The sequence below is a fragment of the Hyperolius riggenbachi genome, chromosome 12 (assembly GCF_040937935.1).
Source record: "Hyperolius riggenbachi isolate aHypRig1 chromosome 12, aHypRig1.pri, whole genome shotgun sequence".
Lineage (NCBI taxonomy): Eukaryota > Metazoa > Chordata > Amphibia > Anura > Hyperoliidae > Hyperolius > Hyperolius riggenbachi.
In genome coordinates this window covers 62078339-62105599 of record NC_090657.1, presented here as the reverse complement: position 1 = coordinate 62105599, position 27261 = coordinate 62078339, and the positions used below count along the sequence as shown (strand labels likewise).

General features: G+C 47.0%; 1 protein-coding gene across 3 annotated transcripts in view; it reads right to left on the bottom strand.

Moving 5' to 3' along the window:
* Nucleotides 1-27261, bottom strand: part of CCDC57 (coiled-coil domain containing 57) — a 131370-nt gene that overhangs the window by 59993 nt on the left and 44116 nt on the right. For all 3 annotated transcript variants that reach the window (XM_068262320.1, XM_068262322.1, XM_068262321.1), the window contains exon 6: nt 9944-10018. In XM_068262320.1, the coding sequence (XP_068118421.1) occupies nt 9944-10018 (75 nt within the window). The remainder of the gene's footprint in view (nt 1-9943; nt 10019-27261) is intronic.

The following is a 27261-nucleotide window of genomic DNA, read 5'->3' as shown; positions in this document are numbered from 1 at the left end:
GCAGCCGACACAGTTCAGAGGCACACATTGAGGCTGTCTGCGTGCACGGACACTGTCAAGCCTATAAGTATGCGTATGTAACAGGCTGACAGGCCGTGCAATCTAAAGCCATATGAATGAAGTTGCGGACGGGTTGTCGGGGGCTATTTGGGAGCTAGCTATTGCAGGGAATTAAAAAAAAAAACAAAAAAAACAGAACGATTAAAAAAAACACCTCGGTGTTCTCCCCAGGCTGCGAGCAGTGTGGAGTAGGGGAATGCCCACAAGTGCAGTAGCTGGGGTCCGGCCTCAATCCCCCCTCCCTCTCCCCCCGCTCAACCAGCTCCTCAGGCGGTGGCAAATCCAGCGTCACTGGCTCTCGGCTGTCTCAAACGCTAGAGCACAAGCCTGCCGCCTGATTCACGGTGTCTCCTGTCCTCTTTCCGATGCTGTGCACACTAAAAAGTATGTGCAGCATCGGGGAGAGGACAGGAGACACCGTGAATCAGGCGGCAGGCTTGTGCTCTAGCGTTTGAGACAGCCGAGAGCCAGTGACGCTGGATTTGCCACCGCCTGAGGAGCTGGTTGAGCGGGGGGAGAGGGAGGGGGGATTGAGGCCGGACCCCAGCTACTGCACTTGTGGGCATTCCCCTACTCCACACTGCTCGCAGCCTGGGGAGAACACTGAGGTGTTTTTTTAAATCGTTCTGTGTTTTTACTAAACCTGAGGAGCTGGTTGAGCAGAGCACGCTGCCGCCCCCACTTAAGGTTTGCGAGAGCCTGGGGAGCCAGCTGCATCTGTGGGGGGCGAGGTGAGTTGCACACCCTCCCCACCAGCCTGACCACCTCCCCACTGGTCCACCAGCCTAATCACCACCCCACTAGCCCACCAGCCTAATCACCACCCCACTAGCTCACCAGCCTGACCACTAGCCCACCAGCCTGACAACCCACCCCACTAACCCACTAGCCTGACCACTAGCCCACCAGCCTGACCACTAGCCCACCAGCCTGACCACCTCCCCACTAGCTCACCAGCCTGACCACCTCCCCACTAGCCCACCAGCCTGACCACCTCCCCACTAGCCCACCAGCCTGACCACCTCCCCACTAGCCCACCAGCCTGACCACCTCCCCACTAGCCCACCAGCCTAATCACCACCCCACTAGCTCACCAGCCTGAACACTAGCCCACCAGCCTGACAACCCACCCCACTAACCCACTAGCCTGACCACTAGCCCACCAGCCTGACCACCTCCCCACTAGCCCACCAGCCCAATCACCACCCCACTAGCTCACCAGCCTGACCACCTCCCCACTAGCCCACCAGCCTGACCACCTCCCCACTAGCCCACCAGCCTAATCACCACCCCACTAGCTCACCAGTCTGACCACTAGCCCACCAGCCTGACAACCCACCCCACTAGCCTGACCACTAGCCCACCAGCCTGACCACCTCCCCACTAGCCCAATCACCTCCCCACTAGCTCACCAACCTGACCACCAGCCCAATCACCACCCCACTAGCTCACCAGCCTGACCACCTCCCCACTAGCCCACAAGCCTGACCACCTCCCCAATAGCCCACCAACCTGACCACCCACCCCACTAGCCCACCAGCCAGACAACCTCCCCACTAGTCACCAGCCTGACCACAAGCCTACCCTAGACCTACCTATCCACTTACTCAACCCACCAGCCTGACTTACCCACCCACACCACTTTGGGGTTACCCTTCTTTTCCACCCAGCATGACCTTAGGGCCCTTTTCCACTACCTGCGATCCACTTCAGAAAGCGGATCGCAGCCGTTTTGATGAGCACCGTGATAACATGTAAATCGCGGTGCTCATTTCCCACTAGCATGCGTCGTATTTTTCTGAATCACAATTGTCGGGCGATCGTGATCCGTTCCCAGCAGCTATATGGAGCAATCACGGGTAGTGTAAATTGTAGGTTGCGTGATCGCAGCACATTTGCGATCGCACTACCTAGTGGAAAAGGGCCCTTACTTCCCCACCCGGCTACTTTTTCATGCCACCCGGCTGAAAAAAATTTCTGGGGAGAACCCTGCCCTGGCTACATATACTGGGCACATATACCCCTGGCTACATATACTGGGCACATATACCCCTGGCTACATATACTGGGCACATATACCCCTGGCTACATCTACTGGGCACATATACCCCTGCCTACATATACTGGGCACATATACCCCTGCCTGCATATACTGGGCACATATACCCCTGCCTGCATATACTGGGCACATTTACCCCTGCCTACCTGTTCTGGGGACATCTCTACCCCTGGCTACCTGTTCTGGGGACATCTCTACCCCTGGCTACCTGTTCTGGGGACATCTATACCACTGGCCACCTATTTTGGGGACACCTATAGACCTGGGGCTACCTATTTTTGGGGAACCACTGCTGTCAGATTGAGTGTATTTTGGGGAACTGCTGCCAGGTGAGAGATGTCTACCATATTAAGGGGGCATTCTGCCTATTTATGTGAAATGCTGTCTATTTATGTGCCTCATGACTGCTGAATTTGTCTTGTTGGGGCCTCACGATTGCTGAATTTGTCTTGTTGGGGGCCTCAAGATTGCTGAATTTGTCTTGTTGGAGGCTCACGATTGCTGAGTTGGTCATGTTGGGGGGCCTCATGATTGCTGAACTTGTCTTGTTGGGGGCCTCATGATTGCTGAGTTGGTCATGTTGGGGGCCTAATGATTGCTGAATTTGTCTTGATGGGGGGACCTCATGATTGCTGAATTTGTCTTGTTGGGGGTCACATGATTGCTAACTGCGAGACTATGGAAAAAGCTGGATCATCATCATATGAGACAATAGCATTAAACCTACTTTTTCAGCTTTTTAAAACCGAAAAATGAAACTGGGAGGTTCTAAAAAAAAAAAAAATGAACACATTTTTCAGGAGTCGGATGGATGAAATGGTTTATCTTCACAGTTTATTTTCAACTTGGATTTTCCATAATCTTTATGTATGAGTTAAAACGTTTGTATTTAGTTTAAATTGCTGTTGGCACTTTGCGATAGTAAAGTGACTTTTGGGTTACAGTTTGGGCACTCGACCTTCAAAAAGTTCACCACCACTGTCCTAATCTAATGTCCCACATTGCTAAGATCATGTAAACTTGTCTCCACCCGCGACCACGCCCACATTCTGGTTCATGACCACACCCATTTTTTTTGCATGACGTAGCCACACAACACCACCCCAAAGTTTCGGCGCCGCCCTCCCCGGAAAATGTTCTGCGGACGCCCATGGCTGATCCCAAGTCCTCCTCCGGTTCCCCATTGCAACTCACAGAAGTCCCGAAATAAATCTGACAAGAGCTTGTCAGATTTCAGATCGCAACCATGGTCCTCTTCATGCACGAGCATGGCCATAATGCGCAAGTACAGCCACGCCTGGGCAGCAAGCAGGAGCTGCTTGCGCACGTCTGCGCTCATGCATGAAGAGGAGAATGGTTGTGATCTTCAGGAGGGTCACGCGCAGTGCAGGCAGTTGGGAGGAGGATGTGGGAAGTCTCTGGATTATACAGGATCTTCCTTCTTGTTAGGCAAGTATATTTTTTGAGGATGGCCTCGGGTTACTTTAAAGTGTACCTGAACTGAAAATGTAACTAATAGATTAACCTATTTTGGTTCCTGGACGTAGTTTCTACGTCCAGGAACCATGCGCGCGTGCACGCGCACTCCCGGCCGCGGATTCGGTAGCCAGGGAATCAATGTATCGGGCTATGGTGCCCGATCATTGATTCCTCTCCCCCGCTGAAAAAGCGACAGCTTCTCTCGGAAGCTGCGCCTTTTCTGGCCGTTCCCTTCCCGATGCGTCACTGTAAGCGTGTGTTACGCTTAGAGTGATGTCATGTAAACAAACTCATGGCCGCCATCTTGTGGCCAAAAAGTAATACTACACCTGTAAGAAAAAAAAAATTAAAATTAACACACATTTACATGATAAATCTATTTACCTCCCACCCTCCCAAAACTACCCAAATAAAATGTTTACTATAAAAAAAAAAAACCATTACAATAAAAAAAAAAAAAACATGTAAATATTTACCTAAGGGTCTAAACTTTTTAAATATCAATGTAAAGATGAAATATTTCTATATTTTTTTTATTTTAAACTTGTAAATAGTGATAGATGCAAAATGGAAAAAATGCACCTTTATTTCTAAATAAAATATTGTCGCCATACATTGTGATAGGGACATAATTTTAACGGTGTAATAACCGGCACATATGGGCAAATACAATACGTGAGTATTAATTATGGAGGCATGTATTATTTTAAAACTATAATGGCTAAAAACTGAGAAATAATGAATTTTTCCATTTTTTTCTTATTCTTCCTGTTAAAATGCATTTACAGTAAAGTGGCTCTTAGCAAAATGTACCACCCAAAGAAATCCTAATTGGTGGCAGAAAAAACAAGATATAGATCAGTGCATTGTGATAAGTAGTGATAAAGTTATAGGCTAATGAATGGGAGGTGAACATTTCTCACGTGAAAACGACGGAACCTGAATAGGTTAAACATTACCTGGTTAGTTTATACAAAGCTCTCCTAAACCTCCTTACTTTTTTTATCAAAACCACTTCATTTTGTTAGGACCCTGTGTGAAAATAAGTATCTGCAGGGAGTAAGTCTGAAGGTGTCCCGGAAGCCGTACATTGCTCCTCCCATCCCTACAGTGCTGCAGCTCCCCACCCACTTTCCCTGACAGACACAACTGAACTTCCTCCTCCCTGTACTCAGGTCAAATGCTTATTTTTTTGGTGATCTCCTGGCAAATGGGGAGGGGTGTGGGCAAAATAAATGGAATTTTAGGACAGCTTTATATCAACTCTCCAGGAGATGTTAATTTTATGCATTAAAATTTCACCTTAAAATTCACACTTAAAAGCGCAAAACCCCAGCGATTACTGCCTGCGTTTTGCGGGAGTGATTTTTCCGCACAGAATAAAAAAAGAAAAAAAAATCACTGGACACTGCGGCGATTTTTCTGCAGTCGCGTTTAGCGCTTTTATAGCACTGAAACGCGATCGCCGGGAAATCGCCTGAAAATGGTTCAGGCTACGCGTTTGGCGATTTGCGTTAACCGCCGTCGATTAATGCAAAATCGCCCAAGTAAGAACGGGCGCATAGGGTTTTATAGCACTAGCACTTTAAAAAGGGCTAGCGCTTGAGCGTTTTGGCGAAATCGCCGGGAAAACGCTCTAGTGTGAATGGGCCCTTAGGGTTTTAGGATTGCTTTAAAGAGGAGCTGTTAGGTATAAGGTCTCAGAGAAAATAAACACATATATCAGTAGCTAAAGATTGGCTGTACTTACATTACATATGCATTTCACTGTCCACGTTTGGATTTCACAGAATTTGTATATAGTATATGCAGAGATAGATGCTCCTGACAGCTCATGGCAGGCTCCATGTTTTTCTGTCAAATGTGTCGTCATGTCCTGCCTGCTTCCTGATCACAGATAAGCTTGTACTAAATAACACAGTGTGCAGTGAATATTAATGAGCCATGTGGCTAGGAACAATAGCTGACTCCTGCAGTGTAGTCTGCCCGAGATTTATCAGTGCTATGCAATTACAAGCTGCTGTAACATCTCATTAGCAGCCGAGGGGAGAGCCCCAGAATGCTTTGCAGTATGGTATGCGGCTTGCGTCTTCTTAAGAATAACAGACTTGCTGATAAGCACACATCAAAGGTAACTGAGATTTTTATCTTCACTAATTGCTTTTGGGCAACCTTCTAAACTGTTTAACACAGGAGAATAGAGGTTTAAATTAGCTTCTGCAGCCTGACAGTTACTCTTTAAGGACAAATGGAGTGAGAGGTATATGGAGGCTTCATTTCCTTTTAAACAATGCAAATGACCTGGCAGTTAAACTTCAGTCCAACATCTGATTTGCATGCTTGTTCAGGGTCTATGGCTAAATCTATTAGAGGCAAAGGATCAGCAAGACAGCCAGGTAATGTGCATTTTTTAAAAGGAAATAAATATGGCAGCCTCCATGTCCCTCTCACTTAAAAAAACCTAATAAAAACCAGTAGCCCCAAGGTAGTAGAAGTGTTGGAAGACCAGAACAGAAGATGGAGGAAGTGGAGGCCAATTTGAGGAAACACAGAGGAAGAGGAGGCAGACAGATATAAAGCAGAAGGCAATGTGGCAGAATAAATAAACCTGACCTTGAAGGGAGCGGGAAATGGAGGCTGCCATATTTATTTCCTTTTAAGCAATGCATGTTCTGACTGTCCTGGTGATCGTCTGCACCCAATACTTGAACCCACAAACACTGACACAGAATCTAGAGAGCAGCAGGAGTGCCAGAGAATGGGCTCGGTTTAACAGGAAATACATACGGCAGCCTCCGCATCCCTCTGACTACAAGGAGACGAGTTGAAAAAATGTATTCCTGCATTACTTACCTGGGGCTTCCTCCAGTCCCTAGAAGCCTGTGTACTTTACTCCAGCTCCACCGTCAGCCACTTTCCTGGGGGTCCCCTCCGCCAGGCACGTGCAGAAGGGGAGGGGGGCTCTGGGTGCCCAAGCAACCCCCTTTTTAAATCCCCATAAAAAGGCCGCTTTAGCCTCAAAAACAAAGCTCCGCCTCCTTCAGTGATAAGCATCAACCCCACGGAAAGCCCCACCCACAACCACAGGAAACTCCTCCCCATCTGGGACACTGGCGTTAAAGGGACTCCGAGCAGTGCAGAAACTATGGAAAGATGCATATCATTTTAAAGCTCTCTTTCTCCTCTTTCCAATGATATATAAATCGCCGCCCTACACCTTTTAGTTTTCGCTATTTTCGCGATTGAAATTGCCGCGACTGCGAGAGAAAACTAAAAGGCGTAGGGCGAGGATTTAGGGGTCGTCAGAAAGAGGAGAAAGAGAGCTTTAAAATGATATCCATCTTTCCATAGTTGCATTGTATTACACAGGGCGACTTTTTCAGCAGAATGGAGCTGCTGACTTTGAGAAAAAGTCGCCCTGTGTAATACAATGTAACTATGGAAAGATGGATATCATTTTAAAGCTCTCTTTCTCTTCTTTCTGACGACCCCTAAATCGTCGCCCTACGCCTTTTAGTTTTCTCTATTTTCGCGATCGAAATTGCGGCCGCACCAATTTCAATCGCGAAAATAGCGAAAACTAAAAGGCGTTGGGCGGCGGTTTATATATCATTGGAAAGAGGAGAAAGAGACCTTTAAAATTATATGCATCTTTCCATAGTTTTTGCACTGCTCGGAGTCCCTTTAAGAGGTGCCATACAGGAATCTTAAGCTGGCCACTAACGGTCCAATTTCTAGCGAAAAATCGTTCACTACACAATCAACGAACCAATCTTTGCTTCCTACCTATCACAACCAACAAGAAAATCCAAATTTTGGTTCGACGAAAATTCATTCGGCCGACATTTTTTTCACTCATTCATAATCGATTGTGTCCACCAACTGAGATTATTTACAACCAATCCGATCAAAATTTCTGATCGCTCAAACGATTTTTCACTAGAAATTGGACCGTTAGTGGCCACCTTTAGTGTAACCATGCCCACAGCTGTGTGGGAGCAGGTAAGATGGTGTCTCACTGATAGCAGCGACTTTTTCCTCAACCTTGCACCCACAGGGATTTCCCCCTCCACCTAGGACCCATACTGACCTCTCCCTCCCCAGCAATAGCACTGCAGTGATCCTGCCTCCCCCAAAAGCACCCTTCCTGTCCCCAGAAGCACCCATAATGACCTCCAGCACCTAAACTGATGTCTCCCTCCCCCAGCACCTCCAATGACTTCACCTTCCTGCAGCACCCACACTGACCTCTACTTCTCCCATCATCCACCCACACCCCTTTCCCCACATTGCTGGCACCCAGTACTTACACTCACATGACACCAAGTATCTGCACCCAGGCCTGACATTGCACCCAGTACTCACACCTGCACACAGCCTCCACAAGGCCCCCCACTATCTGCACCAAGCACTCACTTAACTAGTAACCACGCCTAAAGTATCTGCATTCAAAACCCACGTGACACTCAAACCCCACCCATAGCTAGCACCCAGTACAGGCATGGCGGAAAGTATTTGCACCCAGTATCTGCACCCAGCACCCACGCGGGCAACTTGAAGATGGGCAGGAGCCAGAAACAGTGGACTGTCTTGCCCTGTGGTTCTTTTAGAGGTGTATGTCTTTTGCTAATAAATAAATTAAGATTTATCCAGAGAGGTGGTGCAGATCTCCATACTTGCTGATCTACGTTGAAGTCCCTGTGGTATCCGGATAAGTTTTCTGCACGCCTCACCCCCTTTTTTCTTTGGTTGCATTGCCACAGAGTGCGACTTTATCTACTCCAAGTTTGACTGCCATGGCAGAGATGGCAGATAAGCTCATTTGAAAGCACAGGATGTTAACAATATAGCCATTTGGTTCCCAACTGCTTCTGAGCTAAGTGCTTCTGCCTTACGGTTACCGATTATTGCCTGGATTTTGACTAATCTCTGCCTGCCGCCTGCACCAACGTCTGCCTGGATTTGCACTACTCTCTGCCTGCAGCCTGCACCGACCTCTGCCTGGATTTTGACTACTCTCTGCCTGCAGCCTGCACCGACTTCTGTGGATTTTGACTAATCTCTGCATGCCACAACCTCTGGCTGGATTTGCACTACTCTCTGCCTGCTGCCTGCACCAACCTCTGTCTGGATTTGGACTACTCTCTGCCTCCAGCCTGCACCGACCTCTGCCTGGATTTGGACTACTCTCTGGGTCCAGCCTGCACCGACTTCTGTGGATTTTGACTAATCTCTGCATGCCACAACCTCTGGCTGGATTTGCACTACTCTCTGCCTGCTGCCTGCTGCCTGCACCAACCTCTGCCTGTATTTTGACTACTCTCTGCCTGCAGCCTGCACAGTCCTCTGTCTGGATTTGGACTACTCTCTGCCTCCAGCCTGCACCGACCTCTGCCTGGATTTGGACTACTCTCTGGGTCCAGCCTGCACAAACCTCTGCCTGGATTTGGACTACTCTCTGCCTCCAGCCTGCACCGACCTCTGCCTGGATTTGGACTACTCTCTGCCTGCCGCCTAAGACTGATAGCAAAGGGAATACGGTCCAAGGGGAATCACGCTTCTACTGCCCAGATTGTGAAGTCACCCTCTGTGTCATTGCCTGTTTCACAAAATATACACATGCGGCAGGGTGTATTAGGTATATATGTACATATTGTATAGTCTGGTGCCTTATTTGTACAGTTTCACTATTTTTTAAGCTTATTCATAAATGTAATTATTTCAACAATTTTGTGTTCTAGTCTTTTATTTATATGCAGGAGGTCTACCAGGCCTTTCTTCTGATATATTTTGGTCAGTTAAGACTTAAAGTGAACCAGAGACGAAGCACCCTCATGTAGTTTACCATATATATCAGTGGGAATATTAGAGAAAACACCTACCCTGCTCTGTGTTTCATTCTTCACTGCTCAGCCTGCTTGTTATCAGCCCTGATAAAATCCCTGACTGAGCATTCAGTCTGGCTTTGCTCAGGAATCATTATAGCTGAGTCTGTCTTCTCTGATGTCTTTTCGAGCCCAAGCCTGCCCCCTACTGACTGCTATAATTACTCAGCTATAATGATTCCTGAGCAAAGCCAGACTCAATGCTCAGTCTGGGATTTTATCAGGGCTGATAACAAGCAGACTGAGAAGTAAAGGATGAAACAGAGCAGGGTAGGTGTTTTCTCTAATGTTTCCACTGATATACTGTATATGGTAAAATACATGAGGGTGTTTCGCCTCTGGTTCACTTTAAGAATTGGAGGCCTAAAATTTTTGGGAAAAAAATAAATTGTACTGCTTTTAGACTCGAATACAGACAGAAATGCACCACCAGGGAGGTTAATATGTGACATGAGCTTACTTGATCTGGAAGGTTTCTTCTTGTCTCTTCAGCTGGTGATGCAGTGATTGCACCTTATCTTGGAGTTCCTTTATCCTAGGACAGAATGGAAAAAGCCCAAGTTACTCCGCATCAAACTGGCCAAATACAGAGTCTATATAGAAATACCATGCGTATCACACACAATGGGCCTGATCCAATTCACTTGTTCTCCAACGGTTTTGGAAATAGAGGCAATATTTTCACATCTTATCCACAATATTTAAGCCACTAGCAAGAAAGAAAATACTCAGAATAATTTTGACTGTACTTTTTCACCAACTTTTTGGTACTTTTTCATAGCAGAGTGCTGACTCGTTATTTTGACCACTTCCTGCCCCATGACATGAAAATAAGTCTCTGCACTCCCCTCCCTACAAAATCCTAGATAACACGGTTTACCTTTGAGATGAAAACAATGCTACACAATTGTAAAGGAATGACAACAAACTCCTCTCTTCCTCCCAGGGAATGCAGTGGCAGGATTAATGTGTAAACAAGTGTAAAACTAACATTCCAGGAGCAGACAGATGTAACAAGAGAGTATGGTACCGTATATGCCGGCGTATAAGACGACCCCCCAACTTTTCCAGTTAATATAAAGAGTTTGGCATATACTCGCCGTTTAAGACTACCCTTATTTACAACATGCCTCCTCCATCCTCCTGGCCCACCCCTGTATACACCGTTGCATAATACTGGGTGCCGCAGTCATCCAGGGGAGGGAAAAGAGATCAGGCTGTGATTTTTAAGAACTTGGTGTCAGGTGTGGGGTGTCAGTATTTGTGCCAGGCAGAGCTTACCGGCTGAAGCAGCCTTGGCGGAAAGGTCCGCCCGTGTCCTGGGTCCTTCTATGTCCTCCACTGTCCCCCTACATCATTCATGTCCACGTCCCGTGTGTTTGAAAAATCAAAGCTGCAATACCATAGCGTCTTGCGAGCAGCCGCTCGCCTGGGTAACAGGGCAGCTTCCTTGTTCCGGGTCATCTGACTGGTGACGTGCATAGGAAGAGGAAGACACTTAATCGTGGAGCGCACGTCACCAGTCAGGTGACCCGGAACAAAGAAGCTGCCCTGTTACCCAGACGAGCGGCTGCTCGCAAGACGCTATGGTATTGCAGCTTTGATTTTTCAAACACACGGGACGTGGACATGAATGATGCAGGGGGACAGTGGAGGACATAGAAGGACCCAGGACACGGGCGGACCTTTCCGCCAAGGCTGCTGCAACCGGTAAGCTCTGCCTGGCACAATACTGACACCCCGCACCTGACACCCGGCTTATAAGACGACCCCCCACTTTGCAGAAGATTTTCAGGGTTCAAAAAGTCGTCTTATACGCCGGAATATACGGTATATACAATGGCTATCATTCATAAAGCATTCCCGCATGCGGAAATGCTGAAAACAGCTGACTTTACCGAGCACTTAGCAAAGTGTCTATTCATAAAAGCTGTTTCTGCATGAAAAGCTACAATTCCCAAGCAGTGCGGGAAATTACCGCCTTGTGCGGAGATTATCGCAACACATGTCACCATATGTCAATTCATAAAGATTAGAGTAGGCGGAATCAACACTGAGAATACTGCTTCCTTGGCAGAGCCGATAAGCATGCGGAGAACAGCTAAATGAATGGAGATAGACCTCCCAAGCAGCAGCAGTGACAGCAGAACAAAAAACGGCATCCCAGAATACCAAGGCTGTGTTTAACCCCTTGGGTACCTGTTTTCAGATAAATTTCACATTAGAAAGCCTGCATGCGTAAATTTTTTTTGAAGTTCTTCTAAGTCGTGGCAATCAAATAGATTGTTTAGAAAGACTAATAGACAGATTCAGCGCAGATTCAGGGCAAGGAGAGGCAGTTTAAAAAAAATGCACATGTTAAGGGATGCTGGGGCTGCCTCTTCTATAGTAACGCTGTCTCTGGAGGAGAAAATATCAACTCAGACAGCCTCTTGTGTTTCCACAAGCCTACCACCTGCCTAGAGCCAGCCCAGAGCCAGCCTAGTTCGTGAAAATACCGCACTGCTATCGCCACTGTTAACATTTTTATGAATGAGCACACAGAAGTCTAAAATACCGAATGCGGTATTTATCAGCACGGATTTATTTTACCGAACACTTTTATGAATGATAGCCAATGTGTTACTAATACATATTAAAACAAATAAACTGTTTAAATAAAATTACAGCAGCCTGTAACGCAGCCCAACTAACAGCAACAATAACAAGGAAATGAACAGCGCTACTTAAAAACCGGCAAGTGCCTACCTGCAAAAGAGTGCAAGCCCCACTTGTGGGATATAATACACACCGAGCATACACATGACCTGTCTACCACTGGAGGAGGATGTTAGTTTCCTGTAACAGCTTGCATGCAACCTATTAAGTACTCGTCCCTCCCACTGCGAAGAAGTCGATCCTCCATGGGAGGGGCCTAACACTAACTAAATCCTAACCTATGTATATGCATAGCCTGGGTGCGGCTAATCAAATAGAATCGAAAATTGAAAATTGCGCAAAAGGTGGATCAGCGCAACACCAGGCCGCCTCCGAATGGCCTCCAATCAAAGGTGCGCTGAGCCCCCCCAGAAAGGTCAGCTGCTCCCACTTAACAGCCATGCTTTTGGTGTATATGCAGAGCTTCTGTTTGGGTTCAAGGTGCGTTTGTAGTTTCTGGGGGGGCTCAGCGCACCTCTGATTGGAGGCCATTCGGAGGCGGCCTGGTGTTGCGCTGATCCACCTTTTGCGCAATTTTCAATTTTCGATTTTATTTGATTAGCCGCACCCAAGCTATGCATATACATAGGTTAGGATTTCGTTAGTGTTAGGCCCCTCCCATGGAGGATTGACTTCTTCGCAGTGGGAGGGACGAGTACTTAATAGGTTGCATGCAAGCTGTTACAGGAAACTAACATCCTCCTCCAGTGGTAGACAGGTCATGTGTATGCTCGGTGTGTATTCGACTCCACAAGTGGGGCTTGCACTCTTTTGCAGGTAGGCACTTGCCGGTTTTTAAGTAGCGCTGTTCATTTCCTTGCTATGTACTAATTTATTTCGTTTTTGGTCAGCTGCTCCCACTTAACAGCCATGCTTTTGGTGTATATGCAGAGCTTCTGTTTGGGTTCAAGGTGCGTTTGTAGTTTCTAACAGCAACCATAAATCAAAGGGCTGTTCACAGTGCCCATGTTGCGTTGGAGTATAACGCAGCACGGTAAATGAAAGTGCAGCGTGCTGTGCGTTATACTCGTATTTGGCTGAGTTAGACTGTTTGCACATGCTCAGTAATTTTTTTATTTTTTAAATGTCCCGCATGCGCCGTTTTCGTTCGATCCGCATGCGTCAAAAAGTAAGCATCACCTATGCATCAAGAGCCACATAACGCAGATCAATGTAACGTCCAACTTCAAAGCTAACATGCGTTGCGTTAGGGGCACGTTATGCGTCTTGGTGTTATGGTTGCATCTAACGCAACGTCTTGGTGCCCATTAACCTGGTTCAGATTGTGCATGAATAATGTGTAATAGAGGAAGAATCTCCTCATTCCCCTGCAGAGTACCTGCACATCACTCTTACATGTACCCACAGTTACATAGCCTAGGGCAGTGATGGCTAACCTTGGCACTCCAGCTGTGGTGGAACTACAAGTCCCATGAGGCATTGCAATACTCTGACAGCTATAAGCATAACTCGGGGAGGCAGAGGCATGATGGGATTTGTAGTTTTGTCCCAGCTGGAGTGCCACGGTTAGCCATCACTGGTCTAGGGCCTGATCCATGTTCAGATTGCAGGGGAATGAGGAGATTCTTCCTCTATTACACATTCTTCATACACAGAGCACCTGCACATCATTCTTACATGTACCCACAGTCACATTGCCTAGGGCCTGATAGAAGTTCTATGTTCCTTCCTTCTACAAGTACTCTTACCAAGGACTAGTTTTAGTCTATGACTAAAAGTATCAGAGGCAGAAGATCAGCCGGCTAGCCAGGTCACTGGTATTGTTTAAAAGGGAATAAATATGGCAGCCTCCATATTCCTCTCATTTCAGTTGTATTTTAAAATTCCTAAGCGTTGGCAGTTAAGAGATGCTTTTTATGTTACATACTTTCAATCAACAAAATTTTAAATTTGCAAATTAGAGGAGTCGGTGGAATCCTAACCTGAGGAGTCGGTTGATTTATGTACCGACTCCACAGCCCTGCCGATCGCCATCTGAGCCTCCCAAGGGGACAGCCGAGTGTCACGGCTGTCCCCAGTACACCGCTGCCTTAGATCGCAGTGCTGTAAAGTGTAAATAGATGGCGGTTTCACCGTCTAACAGCTTCCTAGCGGCCATCGTCGCTGGGAGACTGATGACTGAGCGGAGCTCCATCATTCAAGCGGAGATGCAGGCGCATGATCCCCTGCAAACCACGCCCCCAGGACTTCACGCTAATTGCTGCCGCAGCCCCAAGACCGCAGGCACAGAACTACTGCGCCTGCGCAGTACACTCCGGCCACGTGGACTTGGATTGACAAAGGTGCTCGTGCAGTAGATGACGACCTGGCGAGGTCATCCTCACCACTGGGAGACAACGGCTGAGAGTGGAGCTGTGGCATGGGACAGATCAGCTGCTAGGGGCTGTAGGAAGCCCTAAGTAGATTTCATTTTTCTTTACCAGCTTGGACCTTCCCTTTAAGAGAAGAATGGAAGTGGAAGAGGATTCCAGTGGCAACCCATGAAGCATTATTTACTAATGCTCTCCATGTTTAGGAGCGTTAAAGAGAATCAGTAACAAATGAAAAAACAAAAAGGCCCCGGTCAGGTTGTGCGCAGTACGTGCTACATACGTCTGCGCAGTAGAGCGGACCCAATGGGGCTTGGCTATTTCTGCCGGAGCCAGAGTGGAGAGCTGCTAACCCCCACCTCTTTTTTTTGGTGTTAAAATGGTTTTGTTACAAATTCTCTTTAAAAGGAACCAAGCATCGATCTTTTTTTTTTTACTGATCCTCCCCATAAAGGAGGTGCTGAACTGAACGTGCTGTTGGGGGACGGGGAGAGCACCATTACTTACCTATCTGAATTTGTGGTCTCCCCCTTCGCTTCACATCTGTCACAGTTTGCCTCTCCCGTTAGTGTGTTATGAGCGCATGCACGCCGGGAGATGAGAGTACAGAGAATGCACATGCATGCTCACAACACTGCCGGTAGATGCAAACTGGGGCCAGCGTGAAATGCAGATGGGGACAGGGGGACCAGAGGAGCAGCACCCGGAGGGTAAGTAATGGCGCGCTCCCCGCCCCCAAACAGCCCGCTCCGTTTAGAACCTCCAATATGTGGAGGTACATTTTAAAAAAAATGGTTTTAATTGGTACTCAGTTCCCTTTAAGGCAGTCATGCTGGAAAATGGTGGCAAGCCAAAATATTGACAATGGCCAGAATTTGGACATTCTTCACTTAAGGGTTACAACACAGTAAGCAGAATAGTTCACAGAAAAAGGTCCCGCTACACGAGATGGCAGTAAAAACATCCAATTTTTTATTCAATGCATCACAGGACAAACAGGTACAGGCTTACGCGTATCGGAGCTCTAAATGGCTCCTTACTCATAGCTAACAGACAGGTGTATACTACAGGTATATATAGTCAGGTGACCACTCCCCAGATGGGAGTGGTTCCTGTCTTAAAGGGAACCAGAGAGGAACGAGGGGTGAAAAAAGGCAAAGATTTTATACATACCTGGGGCTTCTTCCAGCCCCATAAGCCTGAATCGCTCCCACGCCGCCGTCCTCAGCTTCCTGGATCCGCCGGTACCGGACCCGTCACTTCCGGCGGACGCGGCCAATTGTCCGCATCACAGGGGCTCCCTCCATACATGTACGCATGCGGCTGCGCAGTAGGCAGCCACATGCGTATCTGTATGGAGAGAGCACCCTGTGATGCGGAGAATTGGCCGCGTCCGCCGGCTGACTGGCCGACTCGCGGCAATGACGGGACCCGGTGGCGGTGGATCCAGGCAGCGGAGGACGGCGGCGTGGGAGCAATTCGTGCGTATGGGGCTGGAGGAAGTACCAGGTATGTATAGTTCATCCTCTCTGGTTCCCTTTAAAGCAATACATACAAAAAACATATATATGTAAAATGGCGTAGCCAAATAGCAAATTTTAAAACCATGAAACAGTATACAAACAGTACCATAACAATGTGAGACAGTAATATGCATAGACAAAGTTTCCACAAACCCACAAGTAGAGAAGGGGGGGGGGGGGAGGATGGGGGAGATAACAAAAAACAAAAAATAATGAGATCTTATGTCATAAGTCAAACTAATATCCAGCCTGGAATTAAGGCCTGCTGGGGCCCTGGTACCCAGTTTCCAGATCCAGAAGGCCTCTTGTTTGAGAAGCAGTCTTAAAACGTCACCTCCTCTGGGCGAACGAGTTAGGGCCTTTTTCCACTAGCCTACGATTTGCGATTTGCTTCTGATCGCAAATCGCAAGGTACATTAAACTAATGGAAACTGCAGCAGCAATTTCCATTAGTGCGATCCGATTGCGATGCGATTTTGGTCAAAGCGCAATCGTTGTCCTGCCGCGTTTTGTATGCGATTGCATTTCATAGTGGAAAAGAGCCCTTACCCTTTCTAAACCCTGAAATCTAAAATGTGACATATCACCCTGGTGGGTGTATAGGAAAGGTCTAGCTACACTAGAAACTTGTGTGACAAAAGCATCATTCCTCAAACACCTGCCGGGACCATTATAATGTTCTGAGATACGTTGGCGTAAAGGCCGAGTCGTACATCCTACGTATTGTAGCTGGCAAGCCTCACATGTGATTAAATATACCATATTGCTAGAATTACAGTTGATATACTGTCGCATATCAAACCTTTCCTGTTTGGAAGTAGAAAAAATCTCACGTGTTTGGCTATGAACACAGCAATATCTGCATGTGTTATAGCCACACTTGTAGAAACCTTTTTACGTCAACCAGGTAGGGGACGGTTTGGTGGAGCTTTGGAAAAAGGCTGGGTGACAGTCTGGAAGCCAGCGTGGGAGCCCGACGGGATGAAAAATTACATCCCTCAGATAGAACCATACGGAGTTTGGGCTCTGCATGCAAGATGGGCAAATATTTCTTGATAACATTGATAACCTTATTGTATTCTAGACTGTAAGGGGTCACAAAAGATATCCCCTTACGTTGCCCAATCCTGCAACCGGAGTTCCTCCGCAACAATTCACTGGGCTCCCTCTGTAGCACTCTATATCTGGCCTTCTCAATAGAGAGGTCGTCATAACCCCACTCCTTGAGTCGAATATGTACTAGATTAAGTTCATTTTCCAGTGCGCCCGGGTCAGAACAATTCCTGGCTGCTGTGACCATTTCTCCAAACGGAGTGTGCTTTGGGTGGCAATTGTTGGCTAATAATAATGTAGGTAGAAAAAAACAAAGTCTTGTAAAAGTAATACCTTTTAATAATAATAATAATAATAATAAATTACCTGCACAAGATTTTCTGTAGGTTTTGGTCACTATTCTCCCCGACTCCTGTGAGCCACTTAAAGGGATACTGTAGAGGGTTGGGGTGAAAATGAGTTGAAGTTACCCGGGGCTTCTAATGGTCCCCCGCAGGCATCCTGTGCCCGCGCAGCCACTCACCGATGCTCCGGCCCCGCCTCCGGTTCACTTCTGGAATTTCAGACTTTAAAGTCAGAAAACCACTGCGCCTGCGTTTCCATGTCCTCAATCCCGCTGATGTTACCAGGAGCGTACTGCGCAGACACAGACCATACTGGGCCTGCGCAGTACGCTCCTGGTGACATCAGCGAGATCGAGGACACGACAATGCAGGTGCAGTGGTTTTCAGACTTTAAAGTCTGAAATTCCAGAAGTGAACTGGAGGCGGGGCCGGAGCATCGGTGAGTGGCTGCGCGGGCACAGGACGTCTGTGGAGGACCATTAGAAGCCCCGGGTAACTTCAACTCATTTTCCCCCGACCCCCCCTACAGTATCCCTTTAAAGTTAAATCTAAATAATCAATTGTGGTAGCGTGGTAACACATTGTGAAGGATAGATTAAGACCATTATTATTGCAGAAAGAAAGAAAATCATACAAAGCCTCCTGGGGCCTCCCCATATCAGCAGCAGATCATCTATGTACCTTCCATACCAATAAATGAAATTCTTAAAAGGGTTTTCCTCTCCAAAGATGCGGAGCTCCTCCCACCATCCCATTTACAAGTTTGCCAGGGATGGGGAGAACTTGGCTCCCATAGAAGCTCCGCACCTTTGGAGATAGAAATCCCCATCAAACATAAAATAATTATGGCTCAATAGATGATCCACCGCTGGTGAGAAAGAAGCATATCTGTCCAAGTGAAATTTCAATGCTCTGAGGGCAAGTCCGTGAGGAATAGAGCGATGTTAGTCCGCGGTCACCCAAATGTGGTGATCCTTCCACTCTAGGGGCTCAAGGCTGCCCAAAAGGTGTGAAGTGTCTCGCAAATAGCCTGGTAACCTATGAACTAAGGGCTGGTGACACATATCAACCCACTGACCCAAACGTTCCCCCAGGGAGCCTATGCCCACAACTATGGGGCGGCCCTTCGGGGGGACATCTGGCTTGTGGACTTTGGGCAGGTGGTGAAAGACGGGGATCACAGGTGATTCCATCATTAAAAAATCCCTCTCTCTTTCACTAAACACCCCCAAGGAACAGCCTAAGTTTAGGAGCTGTTTGAGCTCTGTCTTGAATCCAGGAGTGGGATCAGCTGTAAAGATCTGATAGGTATCACTATCTTGCAGTTGTCTAAGGGCCTCATTTCTATACATAGTAGCGTCAAGAACAACCACAGACCCTTCTTTATCCGCATTGCGTATTATTATTGACTTGTTATTTTGGAGGGCCTGCAGTGCCTCACGCTCCTCTCTATTGAGATCAGAGGCTGATCTAGACACACGTTCTGTCTGCACAAGTTCATTTTCCACTAAATCCTGAAACGTATCCACTATAGGGGACCTTGCTTGTACGGGATAAAAATATGGGTTGGAGACAGGCACGGGGCCCAAGGCTGCCCCTGGGGTCGGGCTGTCACTCATGCTGGACAACTGTTCCAGGACGAGGACAGTAGAGGCCTCCTGAAAGGGTGGAACCTCCCCGACCACAGGGGCAGAGCAAGGGGGCCCCGGGCTGTCCCCAAACCCCCATCCACTCCATTGTGTTCCTCCATCTCAAGGAAATGCTTTCTCACCATCAAGTTTCTGACAAATCTATTGATGTCAAGCATGGTACTAAAAACATCAAAATGACACGATGGGGAGAAAGAGAGACCCCTTGAGAGTAAGGATAACTGTTCAAGTGAGAGTTCCCGGCTGGATAAATTGATGACTTTAGAATAATGATCTGTAACTCCTAATTTCCTATGATTCCTCCCGCTCTTCTCCTACGCCCTCTCCCTTGTAACTTTGTTTCTGTTTGGGACCTTTTTCTTTTGGGATTGCGATAATATTTCGTCTGTGCTGGTGGGGTTTCCTTCTTCGTCCGTCCATATAGTCCCCCCCCCCCCCTTTTTGGGGTGCCAGCAAAGACTGACTGTACCCTTTCTTCCACCGTATCCGAAACATCCGAAAAGGAGCCTGAGCGATTAGCTGAGCTGAAGCTGACCCTCTTCAGAGGTCTCGGCTTACCGTACGTAAAATTGGTCTCGGAGATCTGTGAATAGTCTCCCAACGGCCCCACTCATAGACTATGTTGTTTTTGTAGTCAGTGGAGTCCCTGAGAAATTTTGTCCTTTTAGTGTTCATAATTAAACTCTCTAGTTTGGCGATGTTATCTTTCTTTTTGGAATTAAGGTCATCGAACAAAATCAAGAGAAGAAAGTTTGTTGAGCTCACTTTTGGTTTCCACCATCTTAAAGAGACTCTGTAACATTAAAAATCTCCCCTGGGGGGTACTCACCTCGGGTGGGGGAAGCCTCCGGATCCTAATGAGGCTTCCCACGCCGTCCTCTGTCCCACGTGGGTCTCGCCGCAGCCCTCCGAACAGCCGGCGACTGTGCCGACTGTCAGTTCAATATTTACCTTTGCTGGCTCCAGCGGGGGCGCTGTGGCGACTTTCTGCACGGAAATAGACGGAAATACCCGATCTCCGTCGGGTCCGCTCTACTGCGCAGGCGCCGGAAACTTGCGCCTGCGCAGTAGAGCAGACCCGACGGTGATCGGGTATTTCCGCCTACTTCGGCGCCGAGAGGCATCAGAGCGCCTGCGCAGGAGCCAGGAAGGTAAATATTGCGTCACAGCTGTACGGAGGGCTACAGCGAGACCCCCGAGGGACGCAGGACGGCGTGGGAAGCCTCATTAGGATCCTGAGGCTTCCCCCACCCGAGGTGAGTACCCCCCAGGGGCCGTTTTGTCGTTACAGTTCCTCTTTAAGTTTAATATCAGCAAGTTTCCTCTCCTCATAAGAGATGAACAACTTTATAAGACGAATGGAACAATCGGTTAGGATCTGATTCCACTCGATTACGAACTGATTGGAATAAACAGTGGTAGGTATCTTTTTAATTCGAAGTCCTCTCGGTAACATACCTTCAGAAACAGTGTTTTAACGTGGTAATATCCCACCATAACTTAACCTCTATCTAAAAGACATTCAAGACCTGAAAAAGAAGATTGCAAGTTAAGAGTAGGATCAGAGCTGATGGCTCCCGATTGTCTAGAAAAGACAGAAATATATTTGTTCATTCTGTCAGGGTTTGATAAAAGTTCACTCAAAATGTCCATCGTGTAATTCATATCAATCTCACACGAGTTGTTATCAACCGAAACATTGTCCATGGAGACAGATTGTACTGCACCAGATAATGAGGAAGCAGAATCTCCACGTTCATCTTTAATAGTGATCTCACAGCCCTGTGATATACCAACAGTTTGTGTATCATGTGATATTGAAGGAGCAACGGTAGTATTACAAACGGATGGAATATTCAAAACAGCTAAACTTTTACAGTCCGGTTTAATGAGTTCAGAGAAACCTTCAGTTCTTGGACATCAGTAGGACCCTGAGAGGTATAGCCCCCGTTTTAAACCAGTCCTCTAACTTACTTTGCGTATGTTTAACTGAAGAAACTGTATTACTCACATTTGTTGGATCGGGGGATGACTCAAAGTTCATTGCTCGTCTCACATTGTCCACCAGAGCCAAGATGGCAGCCCCATGTGAGGTAGATGGATGCTATAAGACGGAGGAAGAATGTCCCACCTGCGATGACCCTAGAAAAGGCTGATTCAGCTGTGTAGATGAAAGCACTACTGTAGAAGCAGTATTCCCAGGGCGACTTGTGGTGGACGGATTTCTGCTTTGCATAGTATGTTCAACCAGAGCGGCCATTGTCCGTCCCGAAGACCGGCGGAGGCACCATGCGATTCCGCAAAGTTCTGGGCTCCATAGGGAACACTACCTCCAGAAGGGAACAGTCCTCAAGCCCCGGAGGAGGTTGCCACAGATCTCCAGACGTGGAAAGGAAAAAGAAAGGGCACTCGTGGAAAAATGGCTACTGTCAAACAGAGTCAGGTAACCTGCAATCCTGGATGCAATATTGACATGCAAATGAGCATAAAGGATGAATAAGTCCGTGCAAGGGTGGGAGCAAGCCCAATAAAGACAACAGACCAGTAGTAGAAGTTAGGGCCGCTGCGACCACACCAGTTCTTCCAAATGGGAGCCAGGGATCCACAGGTGTCTTTTTTTGTAAGCCAGTTCACAGAAAAAGGTCCCGCTACACCAGATGGCAGTAAAAACATCCAATTCTTTATTCAATGCATCACAGGACAAACAGGTACAGGCTCACGCGTTCCGGAGCTCTAAATGGCTCTAAATAGCTAACAGACAGGTGTATACTACAGGTATTTTGCTATTTGGCTACGCCATTTTACATATATATGTTTTTTGTATGTATTGCTTTAAGACAGGAACCACTCCCATCTGGGGAGTGGTCACCTGACTATATATACACCTGTAGTATACACCTGTTTGTTAGCTATGATTAAGGAGCCATTTAGAGCTCCGATACGCGTGAGCCTGTACCTGTCTCTGGGACGGACAATGGCCGAGATCACATGCAGTCTCACGAGACTTCCCACCGGACTCCAAGAAAATGGCCGCCAGTAGAGGACACGCCGATACAGCAAACTTCTTCCACCTCACTCCATCTACAGTGCGGGAACCAATCTACAACACGTCGCCTTTCTGGCACGGCTGTTTCCGCATCGGCGTTCTCCACGCAGCCCCAAGACACCGCTGCTCAGACTTCTAGACGATGGCCGCCAGTGGAGACCGCTCTGGTTCAACATACTATGCAAAGCGGAAATCCGTCCACCCCAAGTCGCCCTGGGAATACTGCTTCTACAGTAGTGCTTTCATCTACACAGCTGAATCAGCCTTTTCTAGGGTCATCGCAGGTGGGACATTCTTCCTCCGTCTTACAGCATCCATCTACCTCACATGGGGCAGCCATCTCGGCTCTGGTGCACAATACGAGACGAGCAATGAACTCTGGGTCATCCCCCGATCCAACAAATGTGAGTAATACAGTTTCTTCAGTTAAACAAGTTAGAGGACTGGTTTAAAATGGGGGCTATACCTAAATCCTCTCAGGGTCCTACTGATGTCCAAGAACTGATTAAAGGTTTCTATGAGCTCATTAAACCGGACTGTAAAAGTTCAGCTGTCTTGAATAGTCCATCCGTGTGTAATACTACCGTTGCTCCTTCAATATCACATGATACACAAACTGTTGGTATATCACAGGGCTGTGAGATCACGATTGAGGATGCACGTGGAGATTCTGCTTCCTCATTATCTGGAGCAGTACAATCTGTCTCCATGGACAATGTTTCAGTTGATAACAACTCGTGTGAGATTGATATGAATTACACGATGGACATTTCGGGTGAACTTTTATCAAACCCTGACAGAATGAACAAATATATTTCTGTCTTTTCTAGACAATCAGGAGCCATCAGCTCTGATCCTACTCTTAACTTGCAATCTTCTTTTTCAGGTCTTGAATGTCTTTTAGATAGAGAGGTTAAGCTATGGTGGGATATTACCACGTTTAAACACTGTTTCTGAAGGTATGATACCGAGAGGGCTTCGAATTAAAAAGATACCTACCACTGTTTATTCCAATCAGTTTGTAATCAAATGGAATCAGATCCTAACCGATTGTTCCATTCGTCTTATGAAGTTGATCATCTCTTATGAGGAGAGGAAACTTGCTGATATTAAAGTTCAGATAGTGGAAACCAAAAGTGATCTCAGCAAACTTTCTTCTCTTGATTTGTTCGATGATCTTAACTCCAAAATGAAAGATAACATCACCAAACTAGAGAGTTTAATTATGAACACTAAAAGGGCAAAATTTCTCAGGCACTCCGACTACAAAAACAACATAGTCTATGAGTGGGGCCGTTAGGAGACTATTCACAGATCTCCGAGACCAATTTTACATAAGCTGAGACCTTTGAAGAGGGTCAGCTTCAGTTCAGCTGATAGCTCAGGCTCCTTTTTGGATACGGTGGAAGAAAGGGTACAGTCAGTTTTTGAGGGCACCCCAAAAAAAGGGGGGGGGGGGGAACCAGCGTGGACGGACGAAGAAGGAAACCCCACCAGCACAGACGAAATATTATTGCAATCCCAAAAGAAAAAGGTCCCAAACAGAAACAAAGTTACAAGGGAGAGGGCGTAGGAGAAGAGCGGGAGGAAACATAGGAAATTAGGAGTTACAGATCGTTATTCTAATGTCATCAACTTATCAAGCCGGGAACTCTCACCTGCACAGTTATCCTTACTCTCAAGGGGTCTCTCTTTCTCCCCATCGTGTCATTTTGATGTTTGGGGACAGCCCCGGGGCCCCCTTGCTCTGCCCCTGTGGTCGGGGAGGTTCCACCCTTTCAGGGAGTCTCTACTGTCCTCGTCCTGGAACAGTTGTCCAGCATGAGTGACAGCCCGACCCCAGGGGCAGCCTTGGGCCCCGTGCCTGTCTCCAACCCATATTTTTGTCCCGTACAAGGGAGGTCCCCTATAGTGGATACGTTTCTGGATTTAGTAGAAAATGAACTTATGTAGACAGAACGTGTGTCTAGATCTGCCTCTGATCTCAATAGAGAGGAGCGTGAGGCACTGAAGGCCCTCCAAAATGACAAGTCAATATTAATATGCAATGCAGATAAAGGAGGGTCTGTGGTTGTTCTTGACGCTACTATGTATAGAAATGAGGCCCTTGGACAACTGGAAGATAGGGATACCTATCAGATCCTTACAGCTGATCCCACTCCTGGATTCAAGACAGAGCTCAAAAAGCTCCTAAACGTAGGCTGTTCCTTGGGGGTATTTAGTGAAAGAGAGAGGGATTTTTTTAATGATGGAATCACCTGTGATCCCCGTCTTTCACCACCTGCCCAAAGTCCAAAAGCCGGATGTCCCCCCGAAGGGCCGCCCCATAGTCGCGGGCATAGGCTCCCTGGGGGAACGTTTGGGTCAGTGGGTTGATATGTGTCACCAGCCCTTAGTTCATAGGTTACCAGGCTATTTGTGAGACACTTCACACCTTTTGGGCAGCCTTGAGCCCCTAGAGTGGAAGGATCACCACATTTGGGTGACCGTGGACTAACATTGCTCTATTCCTCACGGACTTGCCCTCAGAGCATTGAAATTTTACTTGGACAGATATGCTTCTTTCTCACCAGCGGTGGATCATCTATTGAGCCATAATTATTTTATGTTTGATGGGGATTTCTATCTCCAAAAATGCGGGGCTTCTATGGGAGCCAAGTTCTCCCCATCCCTGGCAAACTTGTACATGGGATGGTGGGAGGAGCTCCGCATCTTTGGAGAGGAAAACCCTTTTAAGAATTTCATTTATTGGTATGGAAGGTACATAGATGATCTGCTGCTGATATGGGGAGGCCCCCAAGAGGCTTTCCATGATTTTCTTTCTTTCTGCAATAATAATGGTCTTAATCTCTCCTTCACAATGTGTTACCACGCTACCACAATTGATTATTTAGATTTAACTTTAAGTGGCTCACAGGAGTCGGGGAGAATAGTGACCAAAGCACACAGAAAATCTTGTGCAGGCAATTCTTTATTAGCCAACAGTTGCCACCCAAAGCACACTGAGGGCAATTTCGTTTGGAGAAATGGTCACAGCAGCCAGGAATTGTTCTGACCCGGGCGCACTGGAAAATTAACTTAATCTGGTACATATTCGACTCAAGGAGCGGGGTTATGACGACCTCTCTATTGAGAAGACCAGATATAGAGTGCTACAGAGGGAGCACAGTGAATTGTTATGGAGGAACTCTGGTTGCAGGATTGGGCAACGTAAGAGGATATATCTTTTGTGACCCTTACAGTCTACAATACAATAAGGTTATCAATGTTATCAAGAAATATTTGCCCATCTTGCATGTAGACCCCAAACTCTGTATGGTTCTATCTGAGGGATGTAATTTTTCATCCCGTCGGGCTCCCACGTTGGGTTCCAGACTGTCACCCAGCCTTTTTCAAAGCTCCACCAAACAGTCCCCTACCTGGTTGACGTATAAAGGTTCCTACAAGTGTGGCTATAACACATGCAGATATTGCTGTGTTCATAGCCAAACATGTGAGATTTTTTTCTACTCCCAAACAGGAAAGGTTTGATATGCGACAGTAGATCAACTGTAATTCTAGCAATGTGGTATATTTAATCACATGTGAGGCGTGCCAGCTACAATTCGTAGGATGTACGACTCGGCCTTTACACCAACGTATTTCAGAACATTATAATGGTCCCGGCAGGTGTTTGAGGAATTATGCTTTTGTCACACAAGTTTCTAGTGTAGAGAGACATTTCCTATACACCCACCAGGGTGATATGTCACATTTTAGATTTCAGGGTTTAGAAAGGGTAAATAGTTCGCCCAGAGGAGGTGACGTTTTGAGACTGCTTCTCAAACGAGAGGCCATCTGGATTTGGAAACTGGGTACCAGGGCCCCAGCAGGCCTCAATTCCAGGCTGGATATTAGTTTGACCTATGACATTTTTGTCTTTTTCTTTCCTTCGTTTTTTATCATCTTCCCCACCTCCCCCCCCCCCCCCCCTTCTCTACTTGTGGGTTTGTGGAAACTTTGTCTATGCATAGTACTGTCTCACATTGTTATGGTAAGGTTTGTATACTGTTTCATGGTTTTAAAATTTGCTATCTGGCTACGCCATTTTACATATATATGTTTTTTGTATGTATTGCTTTAAGACAGGAACCACTCCTATCTGGGGGGTGGTCACCTGACTATATATACCTGTAGTATACACCTGTCTGTTAGCTATGATTAAAGGAGCCATTTAGAGCTCCGATACACGTGAGCCTGTACCTGTTTGTCCTGTGATGCACTGAATAAAGAATTGGATGTTTTTACTGCCATCTGGTGTAGCGGGACCTTTTCCTGTGAACTGGCTCACAAAAAAAAAAAAGACACCTGTGGCATTGTCATTATGCACAGGACATGCCTCTGTGGTCTCTAAAGATTTCAAGTACCCGTCTCGGGTTCTCTTTAAGGTTCATGTGCCGTGAAAATGTATAAAATGTATAAAATGCCATGTGTATACAGATGAAAAAAAAAAACACTCTGCCACATAACATGACACATTGATAATAAAAAGACTGAAGAACCATCTTAAACTAGATATCTCGGTTTCAACCTGAATAAAACAAACTCTTGCAACCTGAAAGTAGCAAATGCCACGGTAAAAACCAACAACAGCGGAACCAGCCGTAAATGCAGGTATAAATGTCACCATAAACAAACAATAAGGAGAAGTCACTCAGAGGCTTCTAAAAGAACTCATGCATCTATTGATGGGTGAGGAAGAGAAGACGTTGGAGCGGATCCGCCTAGCATAGATCAAAGGGCCTGATGCAAGAAAGGCTGATAATTTTGCATCGGCTGTTACTCCATTGCCACCAGGGCAGTTTCTAGGCTAAATCTCACCCAGGGCGAGGGTGTAAGAATCAGCACCCCCCGCCTGTGGAGCCAGGTATAGGTGCCCGCAGTATAGGTTAGCTATGTAGGTGCCACCAGTATAGGGTAGCCCGTATAGTTGCCACTAGTATGGGTTAGATAGGTAGGTGCCTGTAGTATAGGCCAGATAGGTAGGTGCCTGTAGTATAGGCCAGATAGGTAGGTGCCTGCAGTATAGGCCAGATAGGTAGGTGCCTGCAGTATAGGCCAGATAGGTAGGTGCCTGCAGTATAGGCCAGATAGGTA